Source organism: Polyodon spathula, chromosome 11, assembly GCF_017654505.1.
Source record: "Polyodon spathula isolate WHYD16114869_AA chromosome 11, ASM1765450v1, whole genome shotgun sequence".
Taxonomy (NCBI): Eukaryota; Metazoa; Chordata; class Actinopteri; order Acipenseriformes; family Polyodontidae; genus Polyodon; species Polyodon spathula.
Genome location: NC_054544.1, coordinates 35,796,415 through 35,813,923, shown reverse-complemented (window position 1 = coordinate 35,813,923; position 17,509 = coordinate 35,796,415). Strand labels below are relative to the sequence as shown.

Here is a 17,509-nt window from a genome sequence, read left to right as displayed (position 1 = left end):
GTGGAATGTTTAAACAAACATAAGCCACCGGGCGGCTTAAGGAAGTTTCTAGTGACGACTTCCTTTTACATCCTTTTTTTGCAAGTCTTGAAAGAAAAAAATAAAAACCTGGCTAACAGAGGTGGTCTGTCTTAAGGAAATGTACTTGGATTATTAACAGTACTGTTCCGTAAAGTAAACATGTGCCATGCTTTTATAATAAATGATCAAGACTTCACAAAAAAATCCATACAAAGGGCATAGAGCCTTTTAAGACACAAAACAAACCCACAGGATATATATTTTTTTTAATTTTAGCAGCCTGTGTTTGTGAAAAACAATACTTTGAGAGTATTATCTTGCATTCTGTCGAGTGAATTTGATACCAACTCTGCAGCTGACAATGATAAATTAATTATTTTGTCAAAAGTCATTTCTTACATGTTTTCTTACAACCACATCAATTATTGCAGTACCTTTATTATTTATTTATTTTTTTTACACAATTAATTTTAAGAATAAGTCTAAAAACGTGATAGTCGTAGTATGGATGTGTGAGTCAGAGTATGGTTTATATTACTGTAACAGGATGGAGTGTGTGGTGACATCAGACCTGGAAGAAGTACTCAGTAATGCCAGGTGAAATGTGAATTGCGCTGTTGCGCAGTTTAATCAATAAACAGAAAATAAAAGGTTGCAAGACAAACAAAAACACAGGACACGGCACATTCGCCAAATTAAATCGACAAACAAAACGAACTACACAGACAAACACGGTGAGCTGCTATTTTAACTATTATTCTTATTATTATTACCTCCATCTCTAATCTCGTTCTCCACTCACCGAACACACAACCCCAAGTGAGTGAAAACATGCTGCCTTTATGCAGCTGTACCGTGACTCACTTGCTAATCAATCATTCACTTGGAGTCGCGATACAACTGCATGTGAATTAAGAACATAAGAAAGTTTACAAACGAGAGGAGGCCATGCGCCCATCTTGCTCGTTTGGTTGTTAGTAGTTTATTGATCCCAGAATCTCATCATGCAGCTTCTTGAAGGATCCCAGGGTGAGAGCTTCAACAACATTACCAGGGAAGTTGATTCCAGACCCTCACGATTCTCTGTGTAAAAAAGTGTCTCCTATTTTCTGTTCTGAATGCCCCTTTGTCTAATCTCCATTTGTGACCCCTGGTCCTTGTTTCTTTTTTCAGGTCGAAAAAGTCCCTTGGGTCGACATTGTCAATTAATAAAGTGCAATTCCCCGTGCTCACATACTTTTTACTTGCATGTGAAGTGCTGTGCAATCCTTGTGCTTAAATACAAATATACATTTTAAACACTTGTGTTACACAGACCCGTTTATATCCCGTGTACCAATGACTATTCACCAACATTAACATACAACACAAAATACAGACAGGGATGGGCACTTTGCCACCATTACCTTCATGGTTTTCTGCTGGAATAAGTTAGTCAGTACTATACTGGTACTAGATGATAAAGGTGTCTTTCCTGAATAAACACTCCTCTTGTGAAGTGGTTATTTGGGTCTGGCCCTGGATCTTCTACTGCATGTTGTCTACAAACAGAAACCTGAATGCCTCAAAGCTTCCATGGTATCTTGCCTTTCTATTTTGTTTTTAGGAAACTCATGTACAAATACGTCAGTAACGGTGTTTGCCCGTTTTATACACCCAACAAGAATTCTGAAATTCTTGCCGTCCTGTGTGCATTGCAAACAAAAAAAAAAAACTCCTTAGACAAATAACATTTAAAAAAAAATATTCCAAAACGGTTAACTTTCTTATTTACTGTTCACATGACAACAATGTTTAAATCAGCCGTCTTTACTGGCTTTTCTGTGACCTGTACTGTACAGTAGAAGGTGGGACAAAGTCAGTGTTGCATTGTTATTTTGATTTAGGTTGTTAAAGTGTAGCTTTCAGCACTGGAGCTAAAATGCCAAAATGGACGACAAAACAAAAAGAAGCAAAGTATATTTCGGCTGAGGATCTTGTCAAGAAATTTCCCAAAGAAACTTTACATGAAGATGGAGGTAAATAGTTTTGTACATCTTGTAATGTGACTTTGGAGAAAATACGATTGATCGCTATTTACCTCCAGAATCCGAGAGGCTACTACAGAGGGTGCTAAATGGAACGTAAAACAAACAGCTTTAAGAAAATTAACTGTAAAGTCAACACAGACTAAAAGTATTCCTGTCAGTTGTAGCCAAGTTAAATCAGCACTGTAGGTACAATCTAGCACAGCCACCTCGCTCCAAACAACCTGCTGCTTACTTTTTAACAACAGGCATGCTTTCTTCCTTTTGTCTCAAAACGAATAAAATAAATTCCTGGATGGGACAAACAGCATGACCACAAACGTGTTGCATGTATGGACTTTATTGAAGAATGCCAGATGCCGTTGAGGATAATCGAGTTTTGGGACTGTTACTAATGTCGATGTCCATCTGTATTTTTGCAGTAGACCATAATCTGTGAAAACACATGTATGCTGCCGTTCAGGATATGAGGATATCAAGTTTGTCTGTAGCTTTTTTCTGTTTCACCTCCACTTCCTGTCATTGGAATCCTGTCAAAGGAAGACTTTTTTTTTTTTGGCTTGTGCTTGAAATACTGTGTTTTTTCCTGTTTTTGGATATTGTGTGCACTGAACTAGGAGAATGAAGAATACACTGTCTTTTAAAATATTTCACAGTATTTAGCTTAAAGACTCCACTGATTCATCACTTTGTCTTCTGGATTTAGCACGCTTCTTATACCCTTGGTACATAAAACTTTTGCAAATTAAATGACTACAGCACTAGGTTCGACACTAACAGGTTCCTGTCTCTAACAGGCTTTAATGTGTACAGTGTGTTTCATTGGTAGAGTTGAGATTTGGCCAACGCTTTGTAGCTCATCTCCTACAAAGACTCTGTTGGGCATCTGCCGCATGGGGAATGGTTCAATGCTTCCTGCTGCTGAATGAGTTCTACGTAAGCTTTTGATTGCCACTGGCTTCAAAACTCGGCCTCATCGGATCTTTGAGTGAACCTTTGAGGGACGAAACAAATAGAGTAGCGGAGGCACAATTTTACCCCTGCTGGACGAGACAGACATTTATGAAATGCATCTATTCTTTTTTCAAACTTTTTTTTTTTTTTTAAATAATATAAATCGGCAATATGCGCTGGGAGTATTTTGGTGTAAAATACGTTCCAGGTGGATTAAATAGTTTACTCTTTTTCCAGGTATAAGGCTTTTCCACAATATCATTAGCAAAGGTAGAGTTTGAAACAATTTTGAGATGATTGTAATAATTTCAGTTTACTGACCATAATTTTACAGTTAGCCCAGTGACTCCAAAGTAATGAACTGTGGATGCAGGATATGTGGTAGAACTGTGTACTGGTTATTGCAAGCTTTGGAGGATTCTTTCTGTAGCGAGGAAAAGGCCTACTGGGGAGGAAGGCTGCTTGAATCCTCTTGCCTGGAAAGGACACACCCTGTTATTTTGCTGATATTTTTATTTTGTTTATTATTAAGTACATTTTAGTTAACACAGTTTTTAATAGTGATAAAATAATACAAACTATAGGTATATTGGCAGTGTTAGTATTGGAAGTTGAAATAATACATACATTTCATTTTAGTGATGACTGCTTCTGATATTTTCACAAGGGTGCAATATAACTTGGAAGTACAATACAGGGGACAGAAGCTGTATTCACAAAACCACCTTTTGAGAAGTGCTTCACCCCTGCACCCCCAAATTCTGGTCCTCAAAAATGCTTGTTTTGTTTGAGAGTTCTCTAAAATGTGATTTGATAATATACTAATGTCCGTGTAACAATCTGTTTGAGAGGGACAGTCTACTTTTGTATTAATGTGACCAGCATCAACTGGTGATTTCATTCAGCAGTTTCTGCTGTGGTTTATATTCCAGTCCTTGAGGTGAAGCAACAGCACTGTAGTGCCAAACAGCATAGTTATGGTAATTGAGGTTGTGAAGGTGATGACTGCATTGCTGCTACCAGACGTCATCTGCCTCTGTTCTCAATCCTCAGGTTTTGTTGAACCTCCCTGCTATAATTATCAAAAAAGGTGCAATACCAGGTTTAAAAATGTACAGCACAGTGATACTGCAAATGTTGTATTTGAAGCTTTATAATCCTAATCAAAACAAATCCTAACTACAGTTTGTTGCCCTGAAATAGAAGAATACATATCTGTTTCTTTGACTGCATCATTCTGAGTCTGCTGGTAGTTTTGTCCTTGTAACAAGGTTAGAACAGGAAGACCCGTGTCTTGTGGGAAATATACATGTCTGTTCAATATAGAGGATGACGGTAGTGAAAAAATAAGAGCTGCAGTGTTCCATATAATCAAAATAACTGTGTAAACCAGGTTGTTATATCATTCAACTACTGTGTTCCTTCATTTTTCTTTCCCTTCTTTTGAGCATCAACTATGTGTAGTTCACGCATAACTAGTTTGTACTCGTAAACCTGTGATTTAATTCATTTTTAGAGCTAGCAGTGATGTCGAGGCAGTTTACACTGATCAGAAAGTGGTTCACTGTGTGGCCCTTGGGGGAAAGTTGCTTGCAATACCGGAGTGTAGAGTTATTAGGTGGAATGTGTCCCATATAACATTCATACATTGAATGCTGAATAGTGCTAACAATAGCTGGTATCTTTTTACATTTTTGTAATTATATACATGGGTATTCTATGTTTGCAGACATCTAGGTGAATCTGCAGCTCTCAAATTACCTGTGGTTATAGTGTTCTAATATTGTTTGAGACAGCATTTAGCAAATAGTGATTCACCTTGAGGAAATATGCAGGTAGAATATTGTGCAGGAAACCCCCATTTACAAACTAACTCTGAAACAGCCATATACAGTATGAAGCATTTGAGCAGCTGTACAGATCTATTTGTAGCATGCTCAGCCAGAAACTAAAGGATGTGGTTTGTTGCAGTGAAATAAATGGTGATTGCTTAACCCTGATTTTAGTGCCAACTGTCACACTTTTTTTTGGTGTTTTGTTTTTTGGTGGAATATGTAATAATTTTAACTTAATCTGTTACAGCATACGAAACATTGAGTTATTTCTACTGTAACACTTCGAGAAGATGGTAAAATTTAAAAGGAGAGTAATTGTTCCAGATTACGGCACACAGGCCTCTCAAAGTGTGGGGCGGGGCATGGTCGGTGGTCAGGGTGAACCGGAACACTCAAAGACGCAGGTGCATTGTCTTAAAATGATCTGAAACTGTACAGTATTTTAGGTTAGTGCGGGGACAGATATCTGAATGTCCGCCTCACCAGAATTTGTGCAAATGAAAAGTGTGTGATTATATATATATTACACATGCTCAATACAGCAGATCTTGAGCCTCTATTAAAGTTTTAGACTGCAAAAAGTAAGCAAACCAGATTAGGCACGTGCACTCATAGTGATCTCTATGGAACGCCATCTGGGACAAAATCTTGTTTTGCTGCTTAGAGCGAGCCAGACTCATGGGACAGAAAAAAGGCAAGCATGTTATTCTGAATTGCCTCGCTTAAACAGTACCCAGCTTCGAGAAAATGCTCAGTCAATTACTGAAATCTCAGTCAACAGCTGGAGACAAGAGGATAATTCCATACCACTTAATTTGCACCGATGAAACATAACCTGGTTAACCGCACTGGCATATCAAATGCTTAAATGTAGAACTTAAGGTTAAAACAAAATACATTTTGACAAGGAATTGCATTAGTTCCATTACATAGTTGAGCACAAGGTGGTTTCAATAAATGCTTTGATTTAAATATAGGCCTACTATGTGACAGTTTTGATTATTCAGTCTATATGAAACAGGTGTTTATTTTTAAAATTTGTTTTTATATTTAATTATTAGTTGAATAAACCGCTACCGAAGACCATTTTGCTACCTACTTTCCAGGCAGGTAGCAAATACTCACTACTGCCTTAAAGTTAACTTCTTTAAAATATATATAAAATATGTATGTATGTATGTGTATGTGTGTGTATGTGTGTATATATATATATATATATATATATATATATATATATATATATATATATATATACATATATATATATATATATATATATATAATATATATATATACACACACACACACACACACACACACACACACACACACACACACACACACACACACGTGTGTGTGTGTGTGTGTATGTATATGTGTGTGTGTTCTTTTTGTTTTGTGGAATGTAATAAACAAGAAGCAAAACGTGAGTTTTTTTTACCTTCATTTTACAATGCCGTTTCCACGTTTTTGTTTTAAGTTTTTAAAATTAATTGCAGTTTTTGTTTGCTTGTTCAGCTATAAAAAGGCACAAGTAATACTTGTGTTATTAGTTTATGAACACATGTCTATGGCCACTGTTTACTGTGAAGAAATGGCATGGAATGAAAAAAGAATAATGTACAACTTTATGTACTATATTTGTTTATGAATAAATAAAATGTTTAATTTGAACTGCTATTTGGCGTCCTTTGATTGGTAGTTAATTCACCGGGGTAAAGCAAGTCTTACATAACTTATTCTTTACTCCTGGGGTGTTTTTCTATTTGCTGTAAAATAAAAACACACACAAAAACATACGTGAGCCATGGTCATGCCCCTCTGCACCTGTCTCTGCCTGTATTCAGAGCAGTATAATGACTTTCATTACTTTTTTGAAAAACTAACGAATATCCGAACGAATATTTAAATTGAGTGAATTTCCGAACATGAATCCTGTGTTTGTCCCAGCACTAGTTTAGGTCCCGCCTTATCTTAGTGTTGAATGTTAACACATGCCATTGGAAATCACATTAGAACCTCACGGGACTCCTGGGGCCCAGTCTGAGTAGAACAATTTGTACAAAATATTTCTTTCTGCATTATATAACTTTGTTTTTCATCTCTATCAAAATAATTCAGGACTGAAAGGGTTAAATGCAGAATTAGCATAAGAGTTTAGTAGCTTCAGATAGGGAAGTTTTTTTTTTTTATGTTTGTAATTACACAATTGATAGTGTAATTCATATTATAGCTATATCTATATACTATTACATGTCAATAATCTTTACAGAACATTAAGTGCTCCGATACAGTGTTCATCCATTCAAACCACCAAATTTTAAAAATGGATGCAGTGCATTGCTGTATGTACCACATCTATGTATTGCATTGCTTGCTGTCCTTGTCCTGACTACTTCAGCGGTTCATTCAGATCTGTTTGAGGCAGGTTCTTGGTGGGACTGCTTCTGGAATGTGGTGAATATTGTAATGGTCATTTAGTTGCTGTTTCATAAGTGGTTTCCAGGTACTTTTGCTGACATTTTTTAATGGCTAGTCTCCGGTAGGACTTTTTTCGTGATTGGTGGGCACACTAGCATTTTAAAATGTTCAGTCACAAGCCAATAGAACAGCATTAATGACTGCTTTACATACAATAGGCTTTTTTGTCTATTGTGCTGTAGGTGCCTGCGTAAACCCATTGCAACAACTGGTGTAGAATGGTAATCTGCAAATTTACTGTCCTGGCAGAACAGCATTGAAATAACAATACATTATACAGACACACTAAGCAAGTGCTTGAAAAGGTTTACTGTAGTGTACATTTTGTGGGCTACCGTAGGTTACTTTTGGCACTAACTTTACAAAAGCAGTATACATACAGTACATACATACAAACTTATGTAAATTTATAATTGCAGGATTGTTGAATATTTATGCTTTTAGTGATGATATAACTTACCACTCCTACTCTAATGCATTGAAGCTCAGGCCTCATAACCTCCACTTTTTGCAAATAAATCGTGCCTAGTTTAAATAATTCTGCCAGTTACAGGCTTATCGAAAGTTCACTACTGTAAGTTTTGCATCAATGGTTACAGTAGATCATGCCTAACCAACACTTTTTTTGTGATGCACAAAAATGCTCTGCTTTGCAATAAAAATGTTTAAAAAACCTGAGAACACATACAGTGTACTGTATATTGCTGTCAATCTGCCACAGCTATTTTAGCTAACTTAATATTTCATAAAACATTTTATATCCCGACTTTATATCTTCAGTGTTGAGGAGACTCCTTGGGAATAATCAGACGTTGGCCCACTTTGACCTGTAGCTGAAGACCGAGAATGTGACTTCTGATGATAGACTTAACACTTCATAACGCCGTCAGTACACAACTGCATTTTATGATTCATTAAGTCAAGGTCTAGGTCAATCTTGTATAGACATTCTTATCATTTTACTAAAATATTATTGATAATCCCTCTCCCTTCTAGCTATGCAAGCAGATTTGGTTGGGATTGTATGATGACAGATCTTCTAGTATTCCTGACTTCAGAGAACCACAGAAAGTGAAAGAATTCCTTCAAGAAAAATATGAAAAGAAACGATGGTGAGTGAACTCCTCCACTTCAGTTTGTTCAGCAAGTTTAAGTACAGATTCTGAAACATGAACATGTGGATCTCCACTCAGGTATGTCCCTGCGGAACAAGCAAGGGTTGTTGCGTCGGTTCATGCTTCAGTGTCGGGTTCCTCCGCCAGCAGCACAAGCAGCACCCCTGAAGTCAGACCGCTGAAGTCGCTTCTTGGAGAGACTGCACCAGCACTGCACTTAAATAGAAGCACACCAAGCCAAGTAGGTGCCATTCAGAAATAACTGTTATACTGCATGTATTCACACACTTGCTGTTGAATTGAATGTATTATAACATCTGGACTGTCTTGTGTTTTTAGTTATTCCTGTAGAAGAAAATATATGGTTCAGTTTAATGAATTGCCATTTCTTTTTGATTACTCATCAGTCTCCGGTGGTTAGTCGTGTACAAGCGCAGCAACAGCATCATTTCCAACAAGATAAGAAGCAGTTTGATCTTCTCAGTGATCTGGGAGGTGATATCTTTGCAGCTCCTGCTCCAGTCCCAGCTCCAACCTCTCAGTCTACAGGCTTTGCAAACTTTGCAAATTTCAACAGTCATACAGGTAAGATTTAGTAAATGCGAGGGATCGATCATGCCGAATGCTTGTTTCTTTTTGTACTGTAACTGATGTGATTAATTCTGCCAATGAGAGGTTAGTGTCTCCGTTTAGGTAGTCACAGGAATAATAATGGTTGGAGTAAAATAGTTGTTGATCTGCTAATCGAAAAATGTCATCCAGAGCTCTGTAGATGGAGGATTTGGTTCTCCTTGAGTTAAAAGCTCTTGTTGGCTTGTCAAGTTTTTACGCGTCCGATGTGTATAGTGAGGATGCACCACATTAGTCTTGCTTTTCCATTGGACACATTACCTAAGGTTTCGTCACCTACAGTTGCTAGCTTGATTTTTACAAATGGAAGCTAGCTAAAGACTTGGCATTGGTGGTTGGCATGAATACAAAACTTTAATTAAATCAGACTTGGGTAGCTTGTGGGTTTTGAGAGTAGGGTCCATAGTATGGCATTTCTCCTAGAAAATGCTTGGAGTGTGTGTGGAGGGGAAGGGGTTGTGGTAGTCATCTTAAACTAGACAAGAGATTTGAATTGCCTGGAAGTGGCAAAAATGTGGCAACTTGCATTACAATGCCTTGGGCACAATGAAAAATAATACTTTAGATTCTATGTATAAAGTATGTCACTTGCTGTTGCCATAGAAAGGCTAATGCATTGTTTTCACTGTTCCTTGGAGGTGCGTTTAGATTTACGAGTGTGATCTTGCCTGAATCTAAATGCCCTGATTTTATCAATGTACTTTATCTTTATTTTTTAATTGATAGCTGCTATTTATTAACAAATGAAAGTCAAGATGCATAATTTATACAAAATGAACGTTGAACTCTCAAATTAACCTCTTTCTGTACTTGGTCAGATATATAGTTCTTATATATATATATATATATATATATATAGATATATATATATATATATATATATATATATATATATATATATAAAAATTACACTTTTAAAAGTGTGTCCATAATAGACAAAATTAGAATTGCTTAAAAGCTTAAGGAAAAAAAATACAAATTGTGGTTTAACACTTATTATTGAGGTAAGGTAACCACTTGACAGCGTTCCACAAACTTACACAAACCTGCATCCATGAATTCCACTGAAACACAAAGATGCATACATTTGGCAAACACAATAATGTTAGCCCCGGTTTAAAGCCATGACATTTATTATACATCCATTTAATTCTGCAGATCTAACATTTAGCGTGAACTGCATTGTGCGGTATAGACATTAGAACGGACACCTATTAAATCAGTGCCACTGCTTGACTATATATGTATTATACGTGTATTCATCTTTTTACAAAGTATTTTGTTTTAATTTCTCATTGTGTGCTTGCGGAATCATTAATGGTGCTGTGTTTTATTTTATTTATTTTTATTTTTGTTCCCCTGTGATTTTTTACAGCTCAGAATAATGCAAACGCAGACTTTGCAAACTTTGATGCATTTGGAAATTCTAGTACATCGGGTAATTTTGGAGGTTTCCCCACAGCGAGTCAGCTACCGTTCCAGCCCCCGAATACAGGTAGAACATGTTCCAGTGTGCTTCTGCCCGGCTAAACGGAAACGTGTGGTGTCTTTCTGACTGACCTGTAGCTTCAGCTTCTTTTAATCGTGTGGTTTTTTTTTGGTTTTTTGTTTTGTTTTTTTAATCTGATGGCTCTGGGGAAACATTAAGCTGTATGTTCTGTTCTTGTGTCCACTTCCTATGCTTCTCATCCACAATCCACCTTATAGGCTCTAGGCAGGCATTTTCTGACTAACCCTGTGCAAACACTGAAAAAAAAAAAAAAACGGGTCTAATAAACTGCAACCACGGTATCTGGATTTTTTTTTTTTTTTTTTTTTAAGGATTCATGAGTGGTCTTTTATCTGATCCTGTTTAGACTTCAGCTAACATTAATAATCACACAAAAAACACTGTTTACCCAGTGTTTTTTTTTTTTTTGTTTTTTTTAGTAATTGTTTTTTTTTTTTTTATTTCAGTGTTTGCTTGTGCTGAGTCATGCTACCTGTCAGAACACAGCTTGTCTTGGATATCCATCCCTTTTAATCTTTTTGCCTTTGATAACTTTACTTTTACATTTCTTTTTGTTTCTTTTTCTGTTTCTTTCTTTTGATTTTACCCGCCCGACACTTTTTGGCTGTCCAGCGTTCAGAACGCTTTCATCCAGCTGCAGTTTTGGTGAATTTACTACAGCTTTCCCTCTTCATGCTGCACACAGTAAGTTTCACCTTGGAGTGGCTCAACTTCTGTGTTCCATCCTGTAGCGTTGTTGGTCGTGTCTTTTAAATTGTCTTTGGCTTCATTTTGTCACTTTCATTTTGAAAGCACAGTCTACAATTAACTTGGGTGGTGGGGTCTTTATTTTATTGGGGTTTCTGCATTGGAAATAAACATTCAGTTTTTTTCATCGTCTATGATTATTACCGTGTTAACATGTTTGCATTGACTTGTGGGTTGAACACATCTGCAACCTCCCTTGGACTTTTACATTCCAGAAGAAAATAAATAATAAACCTAGGTTATTCTAAATGCAATACTGTAACATATTAAGTGTGAGAGGTGAGCATTAAAGTTTGGTACCATCTATTTCGTATCATTTCATGGGAGTATGTTTGGATTTTGTCTTGTGCTGCAGGGGTATGTTTTGGCATGGTCTTTTTTCATTGACAGATATAGAAAAGGTATTTTACTGTACCACACAGCCCAGCAATATCTGTTTTTGAGATTCTACTTCACATACTTCCTCAGAATACAAATGTTGTGTGGCATCATCTACAGGTAGGAACTATGAACTAGGAACTATGAACTGCATCAAACTCATAAATAAAATAGCATAAACAACAATAAATTGTTCCTTCTCGTTTCTCAAGTTTTTTGTTAGATTTATGATTAAACTGTAAATTTACAGTATAATCGTAAATCTCGAAAAACTACTCGCTTCTAAATCTTTTGTAGTCATTTTTGTATTACTTTAGTATAAATACATGTTAATTTGGATTCATATGTTGTTTTTTTCTGACTTTTTGTGAACGAAAAGACACAAATTTGCCCGTTTTCCCATTGGAAATAGTGATATTTTGAAATATCACTGTCCTGGTCACAAAAGCAAAGTTTGTGGGGAATAATAGCCTATAATAATTTCTATACTTTTGAGGCATAAGCAATTAGGAAATAACACTTACTACCCAGGAAACAAAAAAAAAAAAAAAAATTTGTTGCACGGTGTTATTATTACTTTTTGGTTCTCTAAATTATTACAACCAGATAACTTGTAAGAACTTTGGTAACATAGAGCTCAGCTCATTTTCAAACTAGCCTGACCTGGTTTAGAGTTTAAACATTTAATGTTAGAGTGTTAAATGATAACAGTTTGCTTAGATTTTTAACCATTGTTAAAGATTTGCAGGTGTTAGTGGAAGTGCTATTGAATAATTGCATATTCATTATTTCCTTATGGGAAGTGATGGCTTTTCTGATTGGTAACTAACATTCCCAATCTGTTAAAGGTTTAACTGGTTAAAAGGTTGTCCTCCAGTTGGTCTGGGGGTTGTGTGATTCAAATCCTTAGTCCAGTAATTGGTTTGTCAAACATGTGTTTAGTCGTGACATACATATTAAATGTAATGCAGCTATACAGCTCTATATAGAAATATGATACTATTACTATTGTAATTTCTTTTTTATACAGGAAGCAGCTCTGGATTACCTAATGCCAATTTTGCACATTTTGACAACTTCCCCAAATCCTCTATTGCTCATTTTGGAGCCTTCAGTTCCACCCAGAGTAATGCAACAGAACCCCCCAAAGCTGCTGTAGACAAACATAGCGCCCACAGTGGAGATAAATATGCAGCTCTGGCTGACCTGGATAACATCTTTAGCTCTGATAAACCTGATCAAGGTAAATTTCCCGCGACAGTATTTGTTTTGCAGAATTAAAGTTGTCAGTTATAAGGGCTGATAATTCTGCTGCAGAACAACAAAAAAGCAGGATAGCAAAAACTTCTCGGAGGAACTGAACAAGCAATTATCTTTAAACAAAAGAGCCATGTTTTATATAAGGTGTGATTTCCATTATCTCTGGATACAGAGAGATTTAGTGAACTATATATTTTAAATGCAGTCTTAAAGGGCAACTTGGTATGGACGAGAAATATGAGTATTCCAGTTAATTTATTGTTGTTGTTGTTTAGATTAGCTTTGTGTCTTTCTGTTTGTCATCACATTCTGATGCATCAGGTATACCAGAGTGCACATTAACTTCTTCCCAACACTGTCCTAAGTTGTAAGAAATAACACACAGCTATGTTGTATTTCTTACTATTAGAGCAAATAGTTTTTTTTTTGTTTGTTTGTTTTTTTAAATACATATCCACTAGGTAAAAGCTTATGGTTATGGGTTAATGGTTACATTGCTATATATATATATATATATATATATATATATATATATATATATATATATATATATATATATATATATATATATATTAGAACTTGGGATTTTTATTGCCATATGTGAAATTAAACAACAAATAGGGATGGTGTTCATTTTAGATGAGCTTAATACTACAGTACTGTATCTACTGAGGAAAAGTAAGTGGCACTGGCTCCTCCTATAAATACTCCTATAAATAATTGGCAAGATCACATTTGGGTGATCTTGCCAATTTTACAAATGCCTATGGCTGGAAACTGACATATTTTAAACTTGAATAAAAACACTGAATTACATCACAGACGTTAAGGGAACAGTAAAAATAAATAAAATACATTTAAAAATAGCATGAGGGAATCCAAAATTCTGTTCTACACAGGACATTTGGCCAATATGATCTGTGTTGCAGTACTAGGATTTGAAATCGTGGTCTACGTATGTTGTTATGGGGTACATTGATGAAGAATTGCTCGGTTATAGAATGAACACCTATTTCTTTACCTTTTCGTAACCCTCAAACTGATTATCATTTTTAAATTAGAGGTGTGTAAGGCTTTGACACAGAGGTGAATGTACAAGCATAACAAACACAGCAAAACATTGGAACATTTGTGAACAGAGATTTGTGTGTTTGACCACCAATACATTTAGACATCTCTTGGAGAGACAACTGATTATGTGCTTAACAAGTGCACACCTAACCATCACTTTTTATTCAGGTACTTGGTTTAATGAACAAAGTTTTCATAACAGGGTACTTTGAACATATCTAGCCCTGTGAGTATACAGGTTATGTAAAGGTGTCTTTAAAAATCTACTATCATTTTACTTGCACTTTCTGTCTGTTTAGGAATTGATATGCACTTTTGGAAAAGGGCTATAAGCTTCTACTCTTGGACTGTCCTTAATTATACATTGCTTGAACTAACCTCTATTCCTACTCTGTTTGTTTCTGATTTGAAGGGGTGAGTGGACCGGTGAGCAGCACTGGTTCTGCTCCATCTGTGACAGCTGTATCCACTTCAAGTCAGCCTTCATCGGTAGGAGGAGACAGATATGCTGCATTGGCAGAGTTAGACAGTGTCTTTAGCACCCCAGCACCTACCAGTAATGTCTATAACGCACCCAGCAGTGTTAGCAGGTAAAACATGAACAGTGTTTTTTCTGTTTCGGTTTTAATGAGTTTCCACATTCATAGTTTTCAATGAGAAGCAAGGTGATTTGAAATGCATAAGATTATAGTTTTCAGGTCTTTTTTTTTTTTTCCCCCCCTTTAATGGTTTATAGCAATGTTTTCGGACCAGTAACTGGTGCAAGTCAAGCACAGACACAGGCAGTGATACCCAGCATCCCTGCAGGTTTTGGAGGTGAGCTGATAATTCTTTGCATAATTTGTGCTTGACATGTTCTTGGAATACTAACCACATAAGGAGTGTTGAACTGAAATTAAGCTATGGTTAAAATCACGATATGGTCATGCATTTATAGCCACACACATGACAGTGTACCCCATTACACACCAGTGCTTTTAGCAAAGTTTGTTTAATTTAAGTTATAGTAGACATCCTAAACCAAGGCTATATGACTCTCATTTCTTGTGATGTGTGAAGTTTGCAAAATTTTTACCCTCCTTAAATTGAAATTACTATCTCCTGATCAAAATGGGTTTTTGTAAATTTACAAATAAAATTCTCCCCCTTTCCACATTTTGACTTTTGCTTTCTCAGTTACCAGTAGCTATTTCAAGAAAGTCCATTCTGTTTGTAATATGACAATGCTGCAATCTCGGATATGCTTTTTAACTCGGGTGATGGTTTAGAGGCATATATATAATGTGTGTGTGTGTGTGTATATATATATAGGTTGATGGGTGGAGTGATGTGAAATACATAACTGTATTGAGAAACTAAAAGAGAAAGGTGGGGTATAAGGATGTACAAAAGGATCAAACACTTTTAGATTGGCAGTACAAACTGCACACCTCTCGTCAGTGCTTTGTAGTTTGAGCCTTTTAATGTGTTGGAATTTATTACCGTCCTGCTACTTGTCAAAACAAGCCTCTTTTTTTTTTTTTTTTACATTAAATATACCAAAAAAAATTGAATTGTTTTATCATTGAAAAGAAAACTCAAACTCAAGTGCAGCAGTTCTCTGTGTGTGTCTGTGAAAGAGAATCCCAGTGTTTTGTATAAAGCCTGATTTAACATTCCCCTGTTTGTAAAGCCGCCACATCAACAAATCCTTTCATGGCACCGAGTGCTGTTCCTCCAGCATCTGCTCCAAACAATCCGTTCCAGTCCAATGGGAGAGCTACAGCGGCAGCAGCAGGTAAGGAAAAGCATCTGTGAGTAGAGATGATGTACCGTATGTGTGCAGGACATTTACAACTTTTATTGATGTGATAACATCATTCACAAAACAATATGTTGTTGCTTTGTTCTGCTCTTGAGTCCTTGTTCCAACTCCTAAATTTGAACAATCCTGTAGACAAGTAGATAATATTCAAAATTAAAAAGATAATGCAAGTAGTTTTTTTTTTTGGGGGGGGGGGTGCTAACAAAAGACTATTTTAATTATCTCTGGTTTTCATTTTTGGTCATTTACACATTTTATATGATAAAGCAATTAAGGTAAGATAAAATATTTGACTTGTTGGTTACCATAATGTCATAATCCATTGCACCTCTTGAAGAAAATGGTTTTAAAGTTTGCAGTTTGTATAGTTTTGGGGTTTCTTTTTTTACATGTTCTATAACAACTTATTGTGTGGTATTTGTATGACAGACATGTGATGAAGGCCCAACTCAAATGTGTGATTTTGCCACTTGTATTTTATTAGACCAACCCCTCTTGTAGGATTTAGAAGCTCTTTCAATGTGCTGATTTTTAGCTAAAGTAAAAAAAAATAAAAAAAGACTAAAGCTTAAGGGAGTGTGACTTATTGCTGTGTTTTGGTTTTTTTTTTTTTTTTTTTGGTGGCTATCTGTGGCTTTCAAAAAGGCCTTTTAGGAGCACTGCACAGCCAAGCTTTTCAACAGGCTCACTTTGGTAGGTGGCCACATTTCATATTCCCCCGAATAAGTGTGGCTTTGTTGTTTGAACCGCTTTGAAACATTTAAAACTCTCCTGGACTGTGCATGTGATCTGATCCCACTAGACTGCTGTGGGCATGGATGTGTCGCTGTAAATTCCATCTTCTGTTCTAAAAAATGAAGTAAAAGACACATTTCAGGACTGTCAGTATACATCTTGCTTGCACCTTTCTTACATGTCCACGATCACGTGTTCTAGTTAGTCTGTAGAAACTGAAGGTGACCCTTGCAATTGTAGTTTGAGTGTGTCCCCCTTAGGGTACCTTGCTGGTACTTTTTTTCTAATTTTATTTTGTATTTTATTTGTTTATGTAAACACTTATATTGTCCAGTAGATAAAGTGACCAGATTAGTGTTTATGTCATTTCAGGATTCCTTACGCTTCTATAGTTCAGCTTCATTTTGGTGAAACCTATTAAGTATTGGCTTAAGTTTAACTGTTTTGTTGAGTTTTTTTTAGCAGGCAGTTCTTACCTGCTCCAACAAGGTCAAAGTGTTATTATCTGAGGTATTTAAGTTGGAGCTAACACTTCTGTACTACTTTTACATGTCTATAGAATAGTTCTATATTTAAAAAAACATTTTCATACACATTTTGAATTATTTTAATTAGGAACGTGACCTTGATTTAAAACACAGTGGGTGTCTATATTGTGATTTTTTTTTTTTAATTTTTTTTTCTGTGCGGTTTACAAACATGGTCATTTTAGTATCCACTAAGAAAACTTTAATTTTGCTGATGGAAATAAGATGAGCTAGGCATTATTTTGGTGGTGCTTTCACAAGTGAAGTAAATGGCTGCGGTGTTTGAGTGTATTTACAATGTGAGTGTGTGTTTTATAGTGTTTTTTTTCTTTTTGTTTCTGTCTCTTTGTATGGTGGTGGTGTTTTTTTTTTTTTAATACCAGTTTCATCCTTTTTCAAGTAATGTAAATGAAC

General features: G+C 35.9%; 1 protein-coding gene across 8 annotated transcripts in view; it reads left to right on the top strand.

The window, feature by feature from the left end:
- Positions 1 to 17,509, top strand: part of LOC121323292 (arf-GAP domain and FG repeat-containing protein 1-like) — a 28,073-nt gene that overhangs the window by 8,506 nt on the left and 2,058 nt on the right. For 2 of the 8 annotated variants that reach the window (XM_041264267.1, XM_041264265.1), the window contains exons 3-11: positions 8,315 to 8,430; positions 8,512 to 8,674; positions 8,841 to 9,018; positions 10,439 to 10,558; positions 11,186 to 11,257; positions 12,729 to 12,941; positions 14,442 to 14,619; positions 14,766 to 14,845; positions 15,702 to 15,806. In XM_041264267.1, coding sequence (XP_041120201.1) covers positions 8,315 to 8,430; positions 8,512 to 8,674; positions 8,841 to 9,018; positions 10,439 to 10,558; positions 11,186 to 11,257; positions 12,729 to 12,941; positions 14,442 to 14,619; positions 14,766 to 14,845; positions 15,702 to 15,806 — 1,225 coding nt within the window. Of the gene's footprint in view, positions 1 to 8,098; positions 8,204 to 8,314; positions 8,431 to 8,511; positions 8,675 to 8,840; positions 9,019 to 10,438; positions 10,559 to 11,185; positions 11,258 to 12,728; positions 12,942 to 14,441; positions 14,620 to 14,765; positions 14,846 to 15,701; positions 15,807 to 16,478; positions 16,527 to 17,509 lie in introns of all 8 variants that reach the window. The other 6 variants (XM_041264269.1, XM_041264264.1, XM_041264266.1 and 3 more) reach the window with 6 other exon arrangements.